At 37.8% G+C, this 24,941-nt stretch overlaps 1 protein-coding gene across 1 annotated transcript in view; it reads right to left on the bottom strand.

Annotated features, from left to right (window-relative positions):
* Positions 1-10,344, bottom strand: part of LOC102822611 (chromosome unknown open reading frame, human CXorf30) — a 170,223-nt gene extending 159,879 nt beyond the window's left edge. Inside the window, exon 1 of the mRNA XM_006870158.1 lies at positions 10,231-10,344. Within this exon, the coding sequence (XP_006870220.1) occupies positions 10,231-10,344 (114 nt within the window). The remainder of the gene's footprint in view (positions 1-10,230) is intronic.
* Positions 10,345-24,941: the final 14,597 nt, after the last annotated feature.

The raw sequence follows: 24,941 nt of genomic DNA, 5'->3' as shown, positions 1-24,941 counted from the left end.
GCTAAAGTGGATAGAGAGAAATACTTTTACCTGATGGTATATGGAGGGGATTATAATCAATGTAATGAAACAAGTTATATGAATTGCTGAATGTGAAACTGATGATGTGCCCTGTAAACGTTCACTCAATCCACAATAAAAACCTTAAATTAAAAAAAAAAAAAGATTGTTGTTTAGCATTTAAATTCAAACACTCCATGTAATAAATTTGTTATTGTTAAGTGCCATCAAGCAGGTTCCGACTCATAGTGATCCTCTGTAGGGATTCCAAGTATGGACTGATGGGTTGGAACTGCCAACTTGTGGTTAGCAGTCCAGTTCTATCATCCACTGCTAAACCAGGACTATATTGTACATTATATATAATTTTCATATAGTACTTTTTCCTAAGCAGCTATTTACTTTGCAAACAAAATTCAAGCTAACAATTTCAAAATACTTTCTCCTTTATGTGTATGTACGTGTGTATGTGCAGTTACTTTGCTACAAATACAACTGTGCAATCAATACTGGTTTGGTAATTATTGTTACAGGATAAGCACTGGACTAGGAGCCCCAAGATTGGCGGTTCAAACCCACCAGCTGCTCATCAGAAACCCTGTACAGGGTCTCTATAAATCAGAATCAACTTGAGGGCACCTAACAACAATAATTTGAGCAGGGGGCAAATGTTTAACAAAGAAAAGGCTTGAGAAAACAATATATTACTTGCTTTTTAGATTTAATTGAACCTTTTTGACACCTTAGTTTTTCTGAAGGTTGTTTTTTCCAAAATATAGGATTCATAGTTCCTGTCTTTTTGAAAATATATACCTGAATGAAACCTAAACTATAGCAAATGAATGCCAACCAATGGAAGTAGATTTAAGAGAAGCAAACTGTTATTTCCCAATATATTTTAAATATATAAATTCTAATCTGCTCCCCAGCCAGTAACCAGCTAAATTTTATTAAAGTATCAGTAATGAATTCTCCACTTAATTCCACATCTTATATAGACAGTATATTAACATTTCTCAAAAATGTAATTATTTTGTCTAATGTATTCATTTCCAATAAACAAAATTATATAAATGAAAGTCATGCCTGCTTTTTCTATGTTAGAAAATTATTCTGGAAAATCACACTCTCATCTAATTCATCCCCCTGCCTCCATTTCTTACAATAAAATCAGAACACAGAGGAATATAAATGTAATAACAAATTGTTGTAGGGGAACCCATTCCAAGTCTAGATGCTGTGGTGAGGGAATGAAATTCTCTGACCCACAGTAGACACTTGTCATTGTGATCTCATCTAATATTCAATTGTACAAATTCCTTCCTCCTCTTAATATCATATCTGTTTAACTGAAATTATAATTTTACAGATAAATGACAAAATCCACTGCCACTGAGTTGATTTCATTCATGGCGACTCTGCAGACAGCCTTATCTTTTTCCTGTGGAGCTACTGGTGGTTTTGAAATGGTGACTTTGCGGTTAGTTGCCCAATGCTTACCCCACGGCACCACTAAGGCTCCAAGAGATACCAAAACCGTTGTCAATTCTAAGAAACTTTTACAAAAGATATTTTGTTCCTTCTTTGTATCTATTTGCATTTTCCAAATAGCATTGTTGTTGCTAAGTGCCATCGACTTGGTTCTGGCTCATAGCGACCTGGTATAGGGTTTCCAAGGAGTAACTGGTGAAAATGCAATTTTGCAAGATGACATGCTATTAATGACCCAGAAAAAAAACAAAGACATTTGTTGGTAGGAAAATTCTAATTTAAACTCTGCCCCTAATTAGCTGGATTTCCTCGGACAAGTTGTAGATGCCCTTCTGACACAAATAATTTCATGTATTCAGAAAAGGCAGTTATCTCCATGTTGGACTCCTGGAGTGACGCTGTAGAATCAGCACTGAACTGTGAACCACAAGGTTGACAGTTGAAATCCACTGGCTGCTCCCCAGAAACCCAATGAGTCACTATGAGTTGTAACTGACTCGATGGCATTTAACAACAAATGCTTCTTATTTTCTTATCTTGGGCCTAGATATAGTCAACCAAAAACCAAACAAGACCACTTGCCATCAATTTGATTCCGACTCATGACAAACCCATGTGTGTCAAGTATAACTATACTTCATAGTGTTTTCAAGACTACCGTACCCTTTTTGGAAGCAGATCGCCAGGCTTTTCCTCCAAGGCACCTCTGGTTAAATTCAAACTGTTAGTAGTCAGGTTTTGTAATTTATATGTTTGGATTTACTGGGCACAATGACATAAGCTTGATAGCTAGCTGGGGAAATTACAGCTAAGCTGAAATTCTAAAATATTAAAAAAGACATGAATATTCTAAATATGAGTTTTCTAAAACTAATTATGAACTGGACAATAATAGAATCACTGCTTTTCTTTTAAAATAATACTTTCATTTAACTGCTGTTGTTTTATGCCCTTGAGCCAATTGCAACACATAGCAACCCTATGTTAGTTTAGAACTGCCCCATTAGGTTTCCTAGACTGCAGTCTTTCAGGAACCAATTGTTTGGTTTTTCTGCTGTAAAGCCACTGGTAAGTTAAAACCGCTGACCTTTAAATTATTGGCTGAGTGCTTAATCATTGCACTACCAGGGCTCTTATTTCATTTAATAAATAGTAAATCATAGATGTTCTCAGAGACTTTAGTGATTGATATGAAACACTATGTATGACTTCACCAAAAAGTTCAAACATCTTAACACAATCTTAGCTCCTGGTGCGGCCTTGTAGGATAAACACTGGACTGTTAACCTCAAGGTCAGCAGTTCAAATCTATCAGCCGCTCCTTGGAAACTCTATACAGTGTCACTATGAGTCAGAGCCAACTCAATGGCACTTAAGAACAATTACAACAGCACAACCTTAACTGCATTTCTGAGCGATTACGCCACAGGTATTTCTAGAATGCAATATATATTTGAATTCCATGAATTATAAATAGATTATGTACTAACAACATATGGTGTGCTATAGTACACAATACTAGTAAAGATGTGTATCCAAACTTGCAAAGTCATTGTTGCAGTGAAATTAAGATTCTCTTCTCCATTTCATAACCACGTTTTTCAGAAGAATGGTTTCTGTTTAAAATTGTCACTGATTTACTCTATTGTTGTTCTTGTTGAGTGCCATTGCATCTGTTTCAACTCACAGCAACCCTGTAAAGGTTTTCCAAGGAGTGGCTGGTGAATTTGAATCGCCGACTTTGTGGTTTGAACCGACCTTTTGATCCAGGGCTTTATTCCACAGCGCCCCACCAGGTCTCTATGCTGTTGTTGTTGTTAAGTGCCATTGAGTCAATTCTGACCCATAGCTACCTTGTATAGGGTTTCCAAGGAGCAGCTGGTGAGCTTGAATCACCGACCTTATGATTCAAACCGACCCCAAAATCCAGCGCATTAACCCACAGTGTCATACCAGGACTCTATAATCACATGAAAATGTGGTTCCTTCAAGTGTGACCTTCACCCAGTCTTCAAGATTTTTACATCTACATTCATCTTTACAGTTCTTTCTGGACCCCTCCCATTCTCCCTCATTCCTCCTCTCAAATTCAATACTGTCACCTCTTCTCCCACCATTGCTTTTTACTTCCTTCTCTGTCTCTATAAACCTCTCAGCATAATACATAACAGAAGGTAAAGCAGAGAATAGTATTGAAAGGTATAGCGTGGAATAGTGCAATAGATTGCCAGAGCAACCTAGCCAGTGTAGACTCTTGCTTCTGTCACCAACCCTAATCTACACTCTACTTTGGCTCCAGAGACTCTTTCTAAAATAAAAATGTAATGATATGATGCCCTTGCTCAATACCTTCTACTGAATTTTTGTTTTCAACAAAACAAAAATTAAATTATTCAACTTAAAATTCACAGCTCTCCTCAAGAGAGATGTATACATCTAATACCATTCTGTCACTTCCCACAAGCCAGTCTCAGAATCAGCCATTAAAGTGTCTGTAGAATTTCATGCTTAACTGTCTTGTCTAATGCTCTTCTTATAACTTTTTCCCAAGAGACTTCAACTGCTGCCAATTCATTGCTTTCTAGGCACATTTCTACTCATCCTCCTTGACCAAACTCCTCTGTTAATCAATTACTACTCTCTCTGCCACCATATAGAAATGCATTCTTCCCTCTACCCTGTTGCAGACTGTGCAGACCCGGTCAGGAGTTCGAGGTCCTGTGGGCCCAAGTGTTGCAGACCATACAGGCCGCAGGCTCTGAGGAACAGACTCTAGCCACCTGGCAGTCATAGCAAATTGTTTTTCATCTTAGTGTTCAGCTAGGTTTATTATTAATTGCTTACATGGAGCCCTGATGTCAACAGATAAATGTGATATTTTCCTAAAAGCCAAGACTGTAAAATTCCAAACAGGCAAAGTCTTCCCTCAAAGAATTCAGTCAAAGTAAAATTGGGTGGCTCCCTGGTTCTCTGTTCTATGAACAAAAGAACTGCCCTGCGTAAAGTGTTTCCAGGTGCAGCCCATTCACCTAGGTGCCTGGCTTCTTCCTGCAAACCTGGCCCAGGCAGCTGACACAATAGGAATCCTCTCAATCTTCCTTTTCCTTCCCCCATTTGAGGCTAGGTGCTAAAAGGTATGTTAATTAAGCTTGAGAAACCAAGTTGCGGTAGTGAGATTCGAACCTGCAAAGTAGGATGTAAAGGTGCCTGAATGTCTGGAAAATTACGTATGTTAGCTGTACCTTGTCTTAGTCCCACCCAGCTTTGTGTAAAGTACCTCCCCTAAATAAAACGGAGGCGCAGACCGACCCAGGTGTGCATTGCAGCTTGGAGAGCATGCATTACGACTGGCAAGGCGTGCATTACAGCATGCAGAAGGCTCAGTCCAGCATTGCAACGATACTGCCTGTTTAGCCAAGATGTTTACTATGCAGGATATTACGGCCTTCCTGGCTGAGATGTTTGCAATGCAGGATCTTCCTGATGCCAGTCCCGCATCCACCCTGGTTTTGGGGTGTCTCTTTGTCTCCCTTTTTGTGTCTTTCAGTGTATTCTTTCTATATCTTTACCACCACCAGATATCTCCACGTCGTGAACCAAGTTCCTATGTCGAGGCAGGTCCCCGGCACTACCCTAGAAATGATCGCAGTCTGATTGCATTATAGAAACTAATAGACATGTAAAATTAATAGACATGTTATAAGACACCTCTTATATTAGCAAAAGTTAAGCCTTGCAAAAGGGCATCTTGGTGAAGGGCAAGGGGTCCCAGCACAGGGAAAGGATGTATTTTTAATTTTTTTTATAAATGTGACACATGCTTAGCTACCATTTCTCACCCACCTAGGGAACACTAGAAATTCACACATCATCTCTGGGTGCACTGGACCAGTGCAAATTTGCCTCCTCCAGTAGAATATGTTGTTGTTAAGTGCCATTGAGTCAGTTCCAACTCATAGCGACCCTATATAGGCTTCAAACTGACCTTGTGGTTCAAACTGACCTTGAAGTTCAGTGCATTATCCCGCAGAGATCAAGCCTATTCTCGTGTTCACTCAATTTATACCTAGAAAATACTTTGGTTGGTTGGTTGGTTGGTTATGTGCCATGGAGTCATATCCGACCCATAGCGACCCTGAACAGGGTTTCCGAGGCTGTAAATCTTTACAGGAGCAGAAAGCCTCATCTTTCTCCCGCGGAACAGCTGGTAGTTTCGAACTGCTGACCTTGTGGTTCGCAGCCTGAGTTGTAACCACTACACTACCAGAGATCCTTAACTTTAGAACTTGAATATTCTTTTTCCATATTTTATGGTTTCTCTCAAGAATGAGAGGATCCAGACCACAGAGAAACTTGGTCAACTAGCATATGTTTGTTCTACATTCTAGTTTGTTGAGTAGCAACTGGTTTCTTAAAGGCTTGCAAGCAGCAATCTAAGACACAACTATGGTCTCTTCTCATCTAGAGCAAAAGTGAAAAAAGGAAACAAAGGACTCAGAAATTAATTTACAGGACTAGCAGTCTACATAAACTATGGGCTCATCTACCTTGAAACCAGAAGAATTAGATGGTACTACTACCTACCATCTTTCAGGGCCCAAGTACATGGATTCTGAAGAATGGGATAAAAATATGGAACAGAACTCAAATTAAGAAGTCCAGAATTACTGGACCAATGGAGACTAAAGACTCTCACCGTGAGGTACTCCATAAATCTTGAACTAAAACTACACCCTAAGGTCACCTTTTAGCTAAATAACAAATTGGCTCATGAGATAAAGAATATTATCTTTAAAAAGGTGTGAGTACTGCACACCTTTTTAAAAGTCATCTTTACAAGAACAAATGGCTAATAATTATTCTAAAATAAAGGAAGAAAATTCAAGAGGAAAGAAGTTACACACTGATTATAGCATGTTTCAAAAAACACATAATAGAGACTACAAGCAGAATCTCTACATCAGCAGAGACATGAAGAGACAAAGACAGATTGAAAACAGGGACAATGCAAAGGGTCAATAGAACAGTGCTAACTACACAATTGGGCTGTGAACCTTAAGGTCAGCGGTTCGAAACTACCAGCTGCACCGCGGGAGAAAGATGAGGCTTTCTACTCCCGTAAAGATTTACACCCTCGGAAACCCTATACAGGGTCGCTATGGGTCGGAACCGACTCGATGGCACATAACAACAACAACAACTACACAATAGTAATAGGCCAGGATGAATTTCAAAAGACTTAATAACCAGCATGGCATAGGCTCTGATCAAATTGTTGCAGCACATAAACCACCAAAAAATCACCTGAGAGTGGGCATCCCTGCCCTGTGAACCTTTTATTAGATTTGGCAAGGCTGAAACCCACTTTGAATGAGGAGGCCTGGTATGAGACTGTACCAATTTGTCTACGATGTATCACCTCTATTCTTCAAGTAATACTATCTAGCCTTTGACCTCAATTGGTCTGAGCAAGGTTTGCAGACAAAAAAGGACAATAAAGACCTGGGTGAGAAATCTACTTGATACATAGGGATGTCTAGATTGGTTCATTAAAAAGAACCAAGGGTTGCTGGAAAGGGATGGTTAAGCTGAAAGCCACTCCTGACTCTAGCCCTAGGTCAAGTCTATTTGAAGCTTCTGCCTTCCCCATAGAGCTGAGCCCAGCATTGCCAGATCCAACTTGAGTCTTGGTGCAGCGCTGTTAGATAAAGCACTGGGTTTGCAGTGCAAACCCATCAGTCATTCCTTGGAAACACTATATGGGGACATGAAGAGTCGGAACCAGCTCAACAACACTAAACAACACAACTTGAAATGGTGGCCTTGGGAACCTAGGACTTCACAGAGTAGGTGTTCATATGCTGGGGTACCTCTGTGAAGACAGAACCCCAGGTTGTGTCAGTACACAGCTGTGTACTATGCAGTGGTTTTTTTTGCCTTTTTTTTGTTGAGGGGGATCTGTCAACTCCTCCTCCCAGAAGGTGAAATCCCTCAGGGACTGAGCCATGCTTCTGCCTGAGTTTCTGCCATTCAATCTGCCCCCATACACACAAACCAAAATTTCTGAAAAGTAATACTATGAATGTTTAGGTCTTATGTAGCTTTCCCCTCTAACCTTAGAATTTCTATGAACTTCAGTTGAAATGATTTCTACTTTCAAGAAGTCCTGGTAGAGCCCTGGTTACATGTTCCATGGGGGAAAGAAAGATGCAACAGTCTGAGTCTGCTCCAATGAAGATTTGTAGTCCTGGGCAGTTCTACTCAACAGCAGTAGGTATGTCTATTTTCAAAGAACTTTTACATAAATCATTTCATTTTTATGTGGAAGTTCAAAGGACTAGCCAAAATGAAACAAATGGCCTTTTCATGACAACAGTGGCAGTAGAAATGGTTCTGTTTTATACATGGAAACATATAAAATAGAGACCTAATTACTATACAGAGCTCAACAGGTGTTTCTTAATGGCTAAGCAATTATCTCACATTTAATAAGAACAAGAACCAACTAGGTTGGACTTGGATGTTTGGTTATCTATTTAAGCGTGTAATTGTATTTTTCAATATAATTGGCAATATAATTGAATATGTAAATTAATAGATGTCCTTCCTCGCATAAGTAATTATAATTCAATGCACTCCTTTAGATTGAGGGTGTTATTTCTTACTTGACAGCAATATAATTTCATGAATATTGTTTCATTCTTGTATTGTCTCTGACAAGGACAAAGTAGATACAATCAAAAAGTCATGTTTTAATAAATTGAGATGCCAACTGAAGTATGATTATATTCCAGTAGTTTAATTCAAAAAATATAATCAACTTATTTTGATGCCATTGATAATTAACCTTAGCATTTTAGAATTTTTATCAACAAAGATTGAAGTTGTTAAGGACTTCATTCTTCTTGGATCAACCACCAACAGTCATGGAAGCAGCAGAAAGCACTCGATGTATTACATTAGACAAATCTGCTGCACAAGACATTTTTAAAGTATCAAAGAGCGAAGATGTCAGCTTAAGGACTAAGGTGCCCCTGACCCAAGCCATGGTATTTTTAATAACCTCATATGAATGCAAAAGCTGGACAGTGAATAAGGAAGACCATAGAAGAATTGATGCATTTGAGTTATGGTGTTGGAGGAGAGTACCATGGGCTGCCAAAAGAACCAATAGAGTTTGTTGGAAAAAGTGCAGCCAGAGTGCTCCTTGGAGGCCAAGATGGAACAAACTTCATCTCTCATACTACGGACATATTGTCCAGAGGGACCAGTCACTGGTAAAGGATATCATGTTTGGTAAGGTGGAGAGTCAGAGAAAAAGAGGAAGACCTGTAGCGAGATGGATTGGCAAAGTGGCAGCTTCAGTGGGCTCAAGCATGACAACAATTGTGAGGTTGGCCCAGAACTGGAAAATGTTTCATTCTGTTTTGCATAGTGTTGCTATGAGTTGATACTGACTCGATGGCACCTAATAACAACAACAACATTGTGACACATTTGATCAAACTATTGATCACAATATAGCTCCTATTTTTCATAAATTTTGAACTACGGGAAATAAGTTAAAATTAATCCTTCTAAATAAAATAAAAATATTTATTATTATTCTTTTGTTAAGTACTATCAAGTCAGTTCTGACTCATAGTAACACAGGATAAGGTTTTGAGGAACAATTGGTGAGTTTGAACCACCAATATTATAGCTCAAACCGACTTTATGGTCCTGCGTTTATCCTACAGCACCACACCAGGACTCCCCAATATTACTCTAAAACCGTATTTTCCCTCCTAAGTGGTAATTTGAAGTGTAAAATTCAACTCTATTTTGAATACTTAATAAACTATATTGATTTTCATTTATAAGTGAACCTATGAGAGTACATGACATGTAGGATCAGAAAATCTAGATATGAATCTTGGTTTAACCACTTACTACCATCATGACCTAGTATAATTTCTATGGTATTTTCAAGCCTCAGTTTTCCTACCTGCAAAGTGGCAATACTGCTATACTAAACACTAATTTACTTGAATGCAGTACACAATCTTAGAGCTGTCTTCATCAGTTTATGTCAGGTCTATAAGAACTATATAAAACTCAGTTTCAGGATACAGCACAAGACTTTTGAAGAGTTGGGAAACTTGAGAAGTAAAGCAAGCTTTAGCTTTCATGGATTTTAATATAAATATAGAATATGGGTACTTTTAATGAATATCCTTATGTCATTGTTGTTGTTGTTGTTAAGTGCCATCGAGTCGGGTCCCTTATGTCATTAGGTAGACATTATGTCATTAGGTAGACATTATGTCATTAGGTAGACATATGGGTAGAAGGAGCCTGATCAGGTTATGCCATGAGGGAATGTAAAAGAAATCAGAATAGAGAATTGTTTTAAAAGATGAAGGAAAACATACTTATTTTTAAAGAAGGGAGAACTAGTCAGGTATAGATGATGGGAAGGGGCAAAGGAGGAGACAAATCAGTGGTGGCTCAGTGTCACTCTCTTCTCTCACTTGTTAATAACTCTCATAAATATACCTGAAGCCAAGTAGGGACAATAAAGGCTGAACTATTAACTTCTTGTAGAGTCCTGGTGTGAAACTGCTAGCTGCAAAGTCAGCAGTTCAGACCTATACAGGGTCACTGTGAGTCCGGAGTGACTTTCCAGCCCTTAACAACATCAATGGCAACTCCCTTCTTGACTTTATTATATTAATTTTGACTGCTGTAACAACTTACCACAAACTGGGGGCTTAGAACAACAGGAACTTTTTCTCTCAAATTTCCGAAGGTCAGAAATCTAAAGTCCAGGTACCTGCTAGATGGAGGGCTCTGAGGGAGAATCTGTCCCATGTCTCTTTCCTAGATTCTGGTGGTCATTGACAATCTTTAGTGTTCCTTGGCTTATAGATACATCACTTCAATATTTATCTTTGACTTCACATGGCATTCTCCTTGTGCTTACCTGTGTTCAAATTTCCCTCTTCTTCATTTACCCTAAGGATGGCAGTCATTTGATTGACACCCACACTATTCTAATAGAAACTTATCTTAACATGATTGTATTTGCAAAGACCTTATTTCTAAAAAACAGTCACATTTATAGGTACAGAAGTAAGAACTTTAGTATATGTTTTCAGAAGATACAATTCAACCTCACAACATCCAGGAAATGGAAAAATTGATTGTTTTGTTTTCTCAATTATGTATGTTACCTCAGAGTTGCTAAAGGGACTGCTGAGGGAGGGGACTGGTGGTCACAAAGCAGAATGCCAGAATTACCTAGACCTCCAGCTGCCTTGGAGGTATTTCCCCTTGTTATTCCATTAGGTGGCTATTCATATTAAAAGCACAAGTCACAAACTGTTCTCACCTTTTCATTACTCAGAATGATGACACAATAGCGCATGTGGACATTAAAGGGAAGGAAGACCAGATTCAGGACTGCAGACCCTTTCATTTCCACTTTGAGAGTAAAAGTGGGGCAGAAGAATTCTCTTATAAAGTAAGACTTAATTGCTGCCAAAACATAAAATAGAACAAGCTTATGCATCATTTCATAAGTACTATTCATATTAAGTGACTGTTTCAATAAGCGATTAAAATTTTGGGTCAATTAAATATATTCCGAGCATTAGTGCTCAAGATTAGAAGATGATACATACATTTGTTAATAAAAGTATGAGCAACCCCATCTCCAGCTTGATATAATCATTTAAAAAAAAACACAATTATTATCCTCTGTTGAAGGTTTCTGAACCAAATTTCATTACAAAGGAACTCCATTAATGTTTAAATGAGTCACACATGAATCTTCAGCTTTGTGTGGACTCTACAGAATGGTTCACATTACAGAGTAACGGATAACTTGAAGTGAAAATAAAGGACCATTTTACATACTCAACACACACTCATACTCATGACCACCTTTAATTTTTATAATACCCACAAATTATTTGAATATGGGTCAGTCTTAAATATTTAATACTAACAATATGCAAGAATGCAGCAGAATTGGTGTGGTGTGACTTCTAACACTAGATCAAGAAATGTAACATAACAGTTGCTTGGTTCTCTCTCTTGGCTCGCTGCATTTAGAATAGAGCTTCCATCTTCTGAAGGAGCCCAGATCACATGGAGAGGCCAACAACCCCAGCTGAAGTTCCAGCCAACAGGCAACATTAACTATCAGACATGTTAGTAAGGAAGCATTTGAAATGACTGAAGCACCAGTCACCATGAGAGACCCTGGGAAGAGTCACCTAGAAGAGCCCATTCACTCCAGCAGAGTGAAAGATAATATACAGAAATACTTATGTTGTTATTTCATGGCATGAAGAAGTTAAAAGAGACCCAAAGGCCATGTAGCCAAAGACATGCATAGTGCTGGTGAGGAAACTAAAGCTCTGTGGTGGTGAAAGAGGAAATGTGAGCAAAGTCCTCCAAAGGGGCACAAGCAGAACAGTCTTGAGACCAGTACTTCAGCCTCCTGTCTAGTTAGCAATTCCCATAGTACACCACCATTCTATCTTATAACACACATGCAATTATCTCTTTCATTTCATGGTATGCTCTACACCTAAAAATCATACATGAAAACAAAGAACAGCTTCTCTTAGAGATACTCACATGTTTTTAAGGAAGGTGGGGTAGGAGAAAAAGTGTCACTGCTATTCTCATAACCACTGTCACAAGTAAATAGGAAAACAAAATCAATACCACAAACAATACCCAAGAACAGTGATCTTAATTAAACTTTATAGAGCGTTAGCAATTAGGACTACCTACAATATGCTATGCAAGGCCACTGAAATCTTTCCGATCTTATTTGAGGTTTAATATTGTTTTGTTGTCGTTAGGTGCTGAAAGTCAGTTCTGACTCATAGTGACACTATGCACAACAGAATAAAACACTGCCTAGTCCTGTACTATCCTCACAACTGTGATTATATTTCAGCCCACTGCTGTTGTCATTGTGTAAATACACCCATCTCACTGGGTCTTCTGCTCTTTTCTACTGATCCTCAAGGGACTGGTCCCTCCTGATAACCTGTATGAGAGACGAATTCTCTCAATCCTGGCTTCTAAGGAACATTTGGGTTGCACTTCTTCAAAGACAAATTTGTTTGTTCTTCTGGCAGTCCATGGAACTTTTAATACTCTTTTCTAACACCATACTTCAAATATGCACTGATTCTTTTACTTTCTCCTTTATTCATTATCCGACTTTCACATATCTATGAGGTGATTAAAAATAGTATGGCTTGAGTCAGGTGCACCTTAATCCTCAGACCGATATCTTTGGTCTTGAACACTTTAAAGAGGTCTTGGGCAGCAACACCTACTTTAATGTTTTGACTCCTGCTTCCATGACTGTTAACTGTAAATCCAAGCCAAATAAGGTCTTTGACAATTTCAATCTTCTCTCCATTTATCATGATGCTATTTATTGGTTCAGTGGTGAGGATTTTTGTTCGACAATGAGGTGCAATCCATACTGAAAGCTGTAGTCCTCGATCTTCTACAGTATTTTAGACTTCTTTGCTTTCAGCAAGCAAGGTTGTACTATCTGCGTATTGCAAATTGTTAATGTGTCTTTCTCCAATCATGATGCCGCGTTCTTCTTCATAAAATCCAGTGTCTCAGATTATTTGCTGAGTATACATATTAAATAAATTTGGTGAAAGAATACAATCCTGGCACACACCTTTCCTGATTATATTTTTGTTGTTTTTTTCCTGATTATATTGTTTTCAAAACTTAAAAAGATAAATCAAAAAAAGTAAATTAACCATATTTATATCAATTTTTTTAAAATGGGTGCACTTTTCAAATGCTAAAGTGCAAATTTGATGATGATGATGATGATAATAACAATAATAATCCAAATTCAAAGACTCAAAAGTAGGCAGTTTCAAATTAGGACTAAATAGGTACTCCTTCCAATAGTTAGTCTAATATTTACTTTCTTCAATAATTCTCTTCTATCAGTTCACTGCTTCCATAATTGCTTCTTTATCACAGGAAGGGAAGGAAACTTGGCCAGCTGTATTTTGTCTCTGTATTTCTGAAACTTACACAATCTGAAGCAACTGCCTCCCTAAAAACATCCCATATCTTCCAGGACTGATCAAATCTTGCCAAAATTTTCTACTCTTAGTACTTTCATCACTTTGCTCACCAAGTTGTCAATTAATATTTGACTTCTTAGACAGTGTTCAGCTGATGTATTTTCTGGAAGTACAAAAATCCCATATGCTCATTAGTGTTCATATGGTTTTGCCTGAATTTAAAACTCTAAAAACATTGAGTATTTCCAAGTAAAGTCCTCCTTTAACCACACCCTCTCCTTTTCTATATTTTATTTAAAACGTGTGAATAACACTGTCTTTTCTTTATTCTTAATGAGGTTGTTTTTGTTGTTAGGTGCCATCAAGTTGGTATCGACTCTTAGTGACCTCATGCACAGCAGAACAAAACACTGCCTGATCCTGGGCCAACCTCACTATTGTTGCCACGTTTAAGTCCATCGATGCTGCCACTTGGCCAATCCATCTCACTGGGGGTCTTCCTCTTTTTCTCTGACCCTCCACCTTACCAAACATGATATCCTTCTCCAGTGCCTGGTCCCTCCTGACAATATGTCTGAAGTATTGTAACTGAGAGATGAAGTTAGGCTATCTTGGCCTCCAAGGAGCACTCTGGCTGCACTTCTTCCAAAAGGATCTATTGGTTCTTTTGGCAGCCAATGGCACTTTCAATATTCTCCTCCAACATCATAACTCAAAAGCATCAATTCTTCTACAGTCTTCCTTATCCACTGTCTAGCTTTCACATGCATATGAGGTTATTGAAAATACCATGGCTTGGTATTTTCTCAAGTTGTTCTCAAGTTGACATATTTGCTCTTCAGCACTTTAAAAAGTTCTTGTGCAGCAGATTTGCCTAATGCAATACATTGTTTTATTTCTTGACTGCTGCTTCCATGAGTGTTGATAGTTGATCCAAGAAGAATGAAGTCCTTGATAACTTCAATCTTTGCTCCATTGATAAGAATGTTGTTTATTGGTCCAGTGGTGAGGATTTTTGTTTTCTTTACATTGAGATGTAATCCATACCGATGTAAAACATCAGTAAATGTTTTAAGTCCTCTTCACTTTCAGCAAGCAAGGTTGTATCATCAGCATATCATAGGTTGTTAATGAGTGAATACTCATACTTCGCAATGTTGTCCATAGCTTGTCACGATCCACACAATCATAAGCCTTTGCATAGTCAATAAAGCACAGGTAAACATCTTTCTAATATTCTCTGCTTTCAGCCAAGATCCATCAGACATCAGCAATGATATCCCTTGTTCCACTGCCTCTTCTGAATCCGGCTTGAACCTTTGGAAGTTCTCTGTCAATTTATACTTGCAGCCATTTCTATATTACCTTTAGTAAAACTTTACTCATATGGGATATCAACGAGATTGCCCGATGATTTGCACATTCCGTTGGGTCACCTCTCTTTGGAATGGGAACAAATACGCATCTCTTCCAATCAGTCAGCCAGACAGTTGTCTTCCAAATATCTTTGCAGAGATGAGTGAGTGCCTCCTGTGCTGCCTCACTTTCTTGAAAGATTTCAATTTTTATTCTAGCAATTCCTGGTGCCTTGTTCTTTGCCAATTCCTTCAATGTACCTTGGACTTTCTCCTTCAGTATTATTGGGTCTTGATCATATGCTACTTCTTGAAACAGTTGAACATTAATGAGGTTATGGACCCCCTATTGTAATTACTGTCTACATTTACTCACAGGCATTCTGGTGGACAGTTTAAACAATGTTGTTGTTAAGTGCCAGTGAATTGATTCGACTCATAGTGACCCTATGTACAACAGAATGAAACACTGCCTGGTCTTGCACCATCCTCACAATCATTGCTAAGTTTGAGCTCATTGTTGAAGCAACTGTGTCAATCCATCTCATTGTAAGTCTTTCTCATTTTTGTTTATTATCTACTAAGTATGATGGCCTTCTCCAAGGATTGGTCCCTACTGATCACATGTCCAAAGTATATCCTCACTTGTCATCCTCACTTCTAAAGGGCATTCTGACTGCATTTCTAAGATGGATTTGTTTGTTCTTCTGAGTCCAGGATACATACACTATTCTTCAGCAACACCATAATTCAAAGGCATCCATTTTCCTTTGATCTTCTTAATTTATTTTCCTATGCATATAAGACAACTGAAAAGACTATGACTTCAGTCAGGGTGCTTTAGTCTTTGTTTTTTAACATTTAATTTTTATTTATTTACTTGTTAATTGTAGTTTGGGTGAAAGTTTACAAAGAAGATTCATTTTCCATTCATGAGTTTACACACATTTTGTTTCATTATATCCGTTGCCTTTTCCTAACACTAACAGCTCTTTATCCACTTCCTCCCTGGGTTCTCAGTTCTAACAACATACAGTGAATAATAACACCAGGAATAAATATACACCAAAATGAGTTCCATACCTCCTCTTGACTTCTGAGCTTTGTTTTTGGACAAATGCTACTACTCTTTGGCTATTGAGGTGTATATTTCTTCTTGGTGCTGTTATTCAGTTTATGTTGTTGTTAAGTGTCATTGAGTCGGTTTTGAGTCATAGAGACCCTGTGTAGCGTTTTCAATGAATGGCTGGTGAGTTTGAACCACGGAACTTGCGGTTAGAAGTCCAGTGCTTATTCTACAGCACCACACCAGGTCTACATTTACTTTATAGGCCTGTCTATGTTTGGTTGCAAGTAGATCCCAAGAAGCATGTTCAATTACAGGACTGAGGGGTATCTAAAGGTCATGGTCTTAGCCATTCTATCAGATCAGTAAGTCTGGTCTTTTTTAGGATTTTGAATTCTGCTCCATTTTTTTAATTCCTGTCTGTCCAGGAATTTCTATTGTGAGCCTAATCAGAACGGTCAGTAGTGGAAGCCAAACACCATCTTGCTCTTCTGGACTTACAGAAGAGGAGGCGGTGGTTTACGTGGTCCATTACTCCTCTGGAGAGCTTCCTTGAGATTTTTATTTTCTTCGCACTCTTCTTAACTCCAGACAAGAAGAGATCAATCAAGTAGCATCTTAGATGACTGTTTGCAAGTTTTCAGAACCACAGTCACTGTTCACCAAAGTAGAATGTAAAACATTGTCTTTGTGGCCTATGTCATGCCAACTGACATAGTTATCCCTAAAAACTGTGGTCATGAGTCTCTAAGCCCAGTCACTCATTTCCCTCAAGGTGTTTGGTTATGGCTAAGAGGTTTTCAGAACTTTGCCCCTTCTATGTCCTACAATATCCTCGGATATATTTACAGCACATATAAAAACATATGTAGAAATATCCTCTGCCAAATATATATGGAGTCCTGATGTGGTGCTGTAGGTTAATGCGCTGGACTGCAAATCAGGTTGAACCACAGGGTCGGTGGTTCAAGCTCACATGCTGATTCTCAGAAACCCTGTACAGGGTCTCTATGGGTCAGAACTGGCTCAATGGCACTTAACAACAACAACAAACCTGTATATGAGCATAAGTCAAAAGCATTGCTACAAAATCATATAAACCTTTATTAAACAAAAAATCAAACTGTGAAGCCATTGTTTCTCAACATATCTTCCATAAAGTTATGTTTCCATCTTTCTAACTCCTCCCTAAAGGACTCTGAACTCTTCAGTTTACAAACACTTCAAAACAGCCATTTTGGCATCCACAAGAGACTCAAGTCATGTTGCTTTTAAACATTCTTGGAGTTGGGGAATAAAAATAAGTCTGAAGGGGTAAAATCAGGGTTATTGCATATATGGGGTAAAGTTTCTCAATAAAATTCCCGTAGGGAAGCCCTCACCAGCTTCAAAGAACAAATTATTCCATGGCTGTTACATTGCTTTTTTATTATTATTATTATTACCCATGTATAAACAAGTAAATCTCCAATGATTTAAGGAATGGCTATTCTTAGTCATTATTCATGTTCTCCTTGCCTTGACACTCAGTGGCTCAGTAGCTTTCTGTTTCTTCCATCTAAGAAAACTTGAAAGAAGAACTAAGAAAGCACAGTATTATAAATGTAAATGGAACACACTTTCTGTCCCAGACTATGGAAGACATACTTCTTAAAATTGCACTCCATGCTGAGTTGGTAATTATTTTGGATGGAGATTTCCAAGGTCCCCTTTTCTGGCATAGTTAAACTAAAAATGTCTTTTATCTTATGTATTTTACTTTGTTTTTCTCTTGGTAAATATACAATCAAAGGAACAATGCCTTTACCTACAGCTTTAAAGTCTATAGTTTCAATAAATCTTAAACTTTGGATGCAATTAAACCCATTCCAGAATATTATATAATGAAAAACCTGCTAAATTTTGTGATACAGAATTCCTAGATTGCATCTGCAATCATGATAGTAGACTCAATATTGCTGTTCATTAAACTGATTGAATTTTATGTGATTTATATTCACAGTTACCAACAGCATTCGTCTAAGGACTTATACTATTTTAATATATAATACTATAAATTATTAACAATAAATGTGAAGAATTCTTTCAAGGCCATTCAGGTGAAATCAAGGGTCACCAACCAGCAACTTAATTAAGAAGCAGCAAAGGATTGAAAAGATAAAAATCTAGAAGAACACCTTACTGAAGTGGTTAACAATACCGATAAAGAGTGTAAAATAAAATACCTAAAATGTCCTATTCTTACATTATCTATAATGTCACCTTATACCACCATGCATCAATTATGTACTATTATTCACTAGAGCTAAATGTGAAGGAAATGCTTGAAATGTGCTACAAAAGCAGGAAATCAACATTCACTAAAATCAATGCAGTGAAAGAAAATGTTAGGTTTTTTAAATAAATCTTCTCACGGAACAAGGAATAGAGAAACCAAATATCTTATAATAGAAGTAATCCTTATACTCTCCTAAAAATATTGGCTTGAATACAATTCACTTTTGGAGAAAATAAATATTTTAATCTTAGCAAGATCTGCACAGGCCCCCTAGTTGTTTCAGATGCATTGGGAATACTTGTGGTGTCAAAATTGCCCAGTTTTGTCTGCTGAGATATGTTTTGTATATAAAAGGGTGACAATGATGCTCTCAAGTCTTGTTGTTGTGTGCTATAGAGTCAGTTCTGGCTCATCGTGACCTTGCATAGGGTTTCTAAGGAGTACCTAGTGGGTTTGAACCACTGACCTTGCAGTTAGAAGTCTAGTGCTTAAGCTACAGTGCTTCAGGAGATAAAGAAAAGTGTAAACTAAATAACACAGAAGTAATAGTCAACAAATGTATGCAGTTCATTAACAGATGCTTGCATTATTTTCCTTCTGCCACACTTTCTTTAACTGTGGTAACATTATTTTCTATTCTACTTCACCATAAAGAGCTATTTTATAGTTTAAACAAATTAAAAATATAAAACAAAATAACTTTTAAAATTCTGCTTATCTATTCAGAACTCAGGGTCCTTTCTAAATCAAATACAGATTTCATAGAGTAGATGAAACAAGCTCAAATATTTAACTAAGAAGGCATTTATTCAATTTTCATGCATATGAACCTAGGAACATAGAACATGCATTTGAATAAGAGTGTGAATAATATAAATAAGGCATTTTGAATAAATTAAAATTATTATGCAAATATACAGTAAATTTACTTAAATACAAATTTTGTAGAATTTTTCTTCAGATAGTTAGGAGTATAAAAAATATAAGCATTTACCCATAGTTGATGTTTCTAGGGAACTTTCCAGATTTTTTTAATTGTGCTGGTGAAGTTACAAAAGTTGACGATTCCACCAAAATAACCCTGAAGTAAATGAAGCAAGAATCATTGAGAATTCTACTTTATCAAAATTCAGGCAGCTACAGATTATTCTTCCTTTAAAATGTTCCCATAATTCATAAGAAATATAGTCAGATAAATGATACATTTTAAGAAGGCAGCATCCTCATTCTCTAATTTAAAATATATTTGTTAGAAAGAAGACATGGAATGGAAATATGAAATATAATAGTATTTTACATGCAATGAAAACATTGAATTCTCATAGCAGGGAAATTTAGAACACACATTCCTGCCCTAATTATATTCAGCGATGAAGAGGAAATCACACCAGGTCTAGTACATTGTTGGAGCTGTAAACATTTCATAATTTCTAATCCTACTTCCACAAAAAAGAAGTGTTTCTGTCAGGAGTGCCTATGAGATGTGCATAGCTTGTTAATGAGTGCATTAATAATTGTGCCGTCTTCTGGAATTAGAAGACAATGCAGTCCCTTCTCTATGACATTGCTCTTCCATTCCAAAGTTATGGAAACTCATTTACCTGTCAAACATGGCAATAGGTATTGTAAATAAAGATACAAATATGTTTAACATCCCTTTCCCACGTTGTCCATATTGCATTGGTAAAATAGTGAGAAAGTGACAAGCCAGCAGTAGATGTAAGATGTAAAGGATAATCATGGAGGAAAGTGTACTTTGAATTGCAGAGGTGAACCTGTTAAACTCAATGCCATTGAGTCGATTCTGACTCATAGTGACCCCATGTTTTACAGAGTAGAAATGCTCCATAGCGTTTTCTTGGCTGTAACCTTTATGGAAGCAGATCTCCATAACTTTCTTCTGTGTTGTGCTGAGTAGACTTAAACCACCAAACTTTAGGTTAGTAATTGAGTACAAACCATTTACTTTACCCAGGGACTTAACAAGTTTCCAAAACGCATTTGTAAAAGAAACCTGTGTTCTTATGTAACAGTTATTTGGGCCCTACAAAACTAGCTTTTCTATTAGAGTTGAAAGAAATCATGAATATTATCTACTGAAAATGTTTAAACAGGCAAAATTAACTGTAGTTAACGGTAATCCACAAACTATACAACACATGTGACAGGCTACCATATGTACCTATATCACTGTAAAGTTACACTTAGGGTAATACCTAAGGAAGAATTCCTCTCCATAAAGTAATATAAATTTAAAATTAAGCATTAACTTTTCCGATAAGTATCATAAACTTATGAGGTGGAAAAATCTAATGATTCTTTATATTTATACAACTTCAAGGTGAATTGGAGCAATTTATTTTGGTGATTATCTGTTCTGATTGAAAAAAAAAAAAGTCATAAAGATAAAGAAATTAGACACCCATATCAAGAGGGCTTCAAAATGTTTGTGGAAAAATCCCATTATCTTTCAGTTCCATTTTTCTACTGACTTTTAGAGCCCCCTTGTACAAACAAATCCTCTGGGGTTAAATGCAAATTCAGTAAGACTGCAGTGGACCTGAGAGAACTTTCCAGTAAGTGCCTAGGTGATGTTATTGTTGCTAGTTCAAAGATCACAATTTTATTCAACGAATAAAACAAGATTAGCAATAAAGGAAAGGCAGGGAATGGCAAAGTGAGGACCATTGTAAATCTGCCCCTCAATAAAGGTAACAAAATCACTGGGGAAAAAAAAATTCAAATCAACTTTTTCAGAACTCTGAGAATTAACCTAAGGTTTGCAACATTCTGAGTAGCGTTCATTCAAGAAAAACTGCCAGACTTCAGTAAGAGCAACAGTATTTAAGGTATTATAACTTGACCAACTCCCATATTCCTCTCTGAAGTTCTGTGTTGTTGTTAAATGTCATCGAGTCGTTTCCGACTCATAGCAACCCTTTATAGGGTTTCTGAGGAGCAGCCTGTGGGTTTGAACCACTGACCTTGCAGTCTAGCACATTATCCTGCAGTGCCACACCTGAATGTGAAAACCAGCAGCACCGCAACCAAGGTAACTGTGTAAATACTTTGCGGGAACCAGAGGGTCAGATTAAAATTGAACTTTTCAAGTCCCATCCTCCCATCACTTATCAGCAATTATCCTGTTTGGAAGTTCATGGTATCACGGATTGAGCTGTGTCCCCACAACAAATATGTGTCAACTTGGCTAGACCATGATTCCTAGTATTGTGTGATTGTCCTCTATTTTGTTGTTTGATGCAATTATCCTCTTTTTTTTGATGTGTTGTAAATCCTGACTTCTGTGTAGTAAGGGGGCAGAATTTAGGTTATGATAAAATGATTAAGTTATGTTTGTTACACTAATGATGCAGGATTAGTGTGGGATACATCACCATTACTTAAGTCACCAAGATTAGACAGGTCACAGTCCTGATCTGATGTAAAGGAAAATTTCCTGGGGTGTGGAATGCATTACTTTTTATCCTAAAAGAGATCAAAGGAGAGAGAAGGAAGCAGATAGAGAGAGGGGCCTTACTACCAAGAAAGAAGAACAAGGAGTGGGGCACATGTCCTTTGGACCCAGGATCCTGGCACAGAGAACCTCATAGACCCAGGGGTCTATGATTTTAAAGCACATGGAGAAACTGCTATAATTTGGTGACCTTGACCTATACTTCTGGATGTAGTAGCTCAAAATACCAACAGAGAGAGAAGGAGTCTTCACATCAAGTGTCAATGCTATCCCCTCTGTATACAGGTAGATAGGGACAGGCAATTTAGACATTGGCTACCTAAAATGAGGGGGTGATAAAGGCATGAAGTGACTGGCTTACAAGGTTTCAAGAGGGAGTTTAGTTTCAGAGTGTGCAGGGAAAGGTAGAGTCCCCACTGAATTGTTTTCGCCTTGTCTAGACGGGTCTGGTGAAAAGTGATTGGGATAAGATTCTTATGATTCAGTAGTGAGTAATTGTTATCATGACTAATTGCAAATATCACAACTGTAAATGTAGAAGTTTTGTAACAAAAATGGGGGAGTAGTTAATCTTACAGTCTGGAAAGAGAGGACCCTAGGACCATCAAGGGAGAAGAGCACAAATGGAATGCGGACCTTATCCAGAAAAGCAGCAACACCAGAGATGGAGGCAAAGATAAGGAAAGGGAGAGAGGGAGCAGCTGAGGACTCTGGACTCATGGAAAGAGAGGGATTGGGTGCTGGTGGCCAGGAGGTAGGCTTGCAGAATGTGCCCTTTGGTTGTTTAAATCATTATATATTCCTGAGTGTTTTTGTGTACACCCTCCCCCCAAAACAAAACAGAGAGACTGAAGGCAAATAGTGTTGAATGATGATGCATGGAGGAGATTATAATCATTGCAATGAAACGATGGTGTAAAGCCGATGTTCTCCCATCTTAACTATCACTCAGTTCACAATAAAAATTAAAAAAAAAAAAAACAACCAAAAAACCCACATGGAGATCTCCCAGGAACTCTGGGCCTATAGATGCTAAAAGCAGATAGGACCTTCCTCCAGAGCCAACATAGAAAGAAAGTCTTCCTCTAAGCTGGCACTCTGAATTTGAAGTTCTAGATTCCTAAATTGTTTAAGAATAATTTGTTTGTTAAAGCTATCCACTTGTGATATCTCTGTTATAGCAACATTATGTAAATAAGACACTTGGAAAATTGCATTTTGCAGAATGTTGTCCTTATGTGACAAGACTCTAGGGAAAACACCTAACCTCAGCACCTTTGATGAAAACAATCAGTGCCCAATCTGCCTGAGGCTGCTCTACTAGTTGAATGAAAAAAAAAAAAAAAAAAAAAAACCTGGCTAAAACTTTCAAAGATGTGGAGAACAAGTTGCCCAAACCCAGGAGATCAAAGATCTTAGTCATACTTTGGAAATCTAATAAGTTTGTATACATATGCAGCTCAAGACATTTAAGCTATATGCACTATATGCACCATTATTGTTGCTGTGGAATCGATTCCAACTCATAGAGATCCTGAATAGGATTTCTGAGGAGCAGCTGGTGAGTTTGAAATACCATCCCTGTGATTCACAGTTCAGTGCTTATACTACAGGACTACCCCAGGACTCCAAATACCATACGTTGTTATTGTTGTTAGGTAGCATGGAGTCAGTTCCGACTCACAGCGATCTTATGCAAAGCAGAACAAAACACTGCCCGATCCTGGGCCAACTTCACTACTGTAGCCACGCTTGAGTCCATCGATTCTGCCACCTGGCCAATCCATCTCATTGGGGGTCTTCCTCTTTTTCTCTGGCCATCCACCCTACCACACATGATATCCTTCTCCAGCGACTGGTCCCTCCTGACAATATGTCCAAAGTATGAGAGACGAAGTTTGGCCATCCTGGCCTCCAAGGAGCACTCTAGCTGCACTTCTTCCAAAACAGATCGATTGGTTCTTTTGGCAGCGCATGGCAACTTTTAGTATTCTCCTCCAACACCATAATTAAAAGGCATCAATTCTTCTACGATCTTCCTTATTCACGGTCCAGCTTTTGCATGCATATGACATTATTGAAAATACCATGGCTTGGGTCAAGTGCACCTTAGTCCTCAAGCTGACATCTTTGCTCTTTAAAAAGGTCTTGTGCAGAAGATTTGCCTAATGCAATACATCGTTTGATTTCTTGACTGCTGCTTCCTTGAGTGTTGATAATTGATCCAAGAAGAATGAAGTCCTTGACAACTTCAATCTTTTCTCCATTGATAAGAATGTTGTTTATAGGTTCAATGGTGAGGATTTTTGTTTTCTTTACATCAAGATGTAATCCATACCAAAAGCTATGCTCTTTGATCTTCATCAGTAAAAGTTTTAAGTCCACTTCACTTTCAGTAAGCAAGGTTGTGTCATCTGCATATCGCAGGTTGTTAATGAGTCTTCGTCCAATCCTGATGCCACCTTTTTCTTCATATAACACAGCGTCTCGGTTTATTTGCGCAACATAAAGTTTGGATAAGTATGGTGAAAGAATAAAACCCTGTGGCACACCTTTCTTAATTTTAAACCATTCAGTGTTCCTATGTTCTGTTCGAACAAAACTGCCTCTTGGTCCAGGTACAGATTTCTCATTAGTACAATTAAGTGTTCCGGAATACTCATACTTCACAATGTTGTCCATAGCTTGTCATGATCCACACAATTGAAAGCATTTTCATACTCAATAAAGCACAAGTAAACATCTTTCTGATAGTCTCTGCTTTCAGCCAAGATCCATCGGACATCAGTAATGATATCACTCATTCCACAGACTCTTCTGAATCCGGCTTGAACCTCTGGTAGTTCTCTGTCAATGTATGCTTGCAGACACTTCTGTATTACGTTTAGTAAAACTTTACTCGCATGAGATATCAAAGAGATTGTCCGATGATTTCCTCATTCCGTTGGGTTACCTCTCTTTGGAATGGGCACAAATACACATCTCTTCCAATCAGTTGGCCAGATAGCTGTCTTCCAAATTTCTTAGCATAGTTGAGTGAGTGCCTCCTGCACCGCCTCACTTTCTTGAAAGATTGCAATTTTTATTTTTATTCCATCATTTCCTGGTGCCTTGTTCTTTGCCAATTCCTTCAATGTACCTTGGACTTCCTCCCTAAGAATCATTGGCTCTTGATCATATGCTACCTCTTGAAATGGTTGAACAT

This window comes from Chrysochloris asiatica, unplaced genomic scaffold (genome assembly GCF_000296735.1).
Source record: "Chrysochloris asiatica unplaced genomic scaffold, ChrAsi1.0 scaffold00139, whole genome shotgun sequence".
NCBI classification, from domain to species: Eukaryota; Metazoa; Chordata; class Mammalia; order Afrosoricida; family Chrysochloridae; genus Chrysochloris; species Chrysochloris asiatica.
This window is presented reverse-complemented; position numbering and strand designations above follow the sequence as displayed.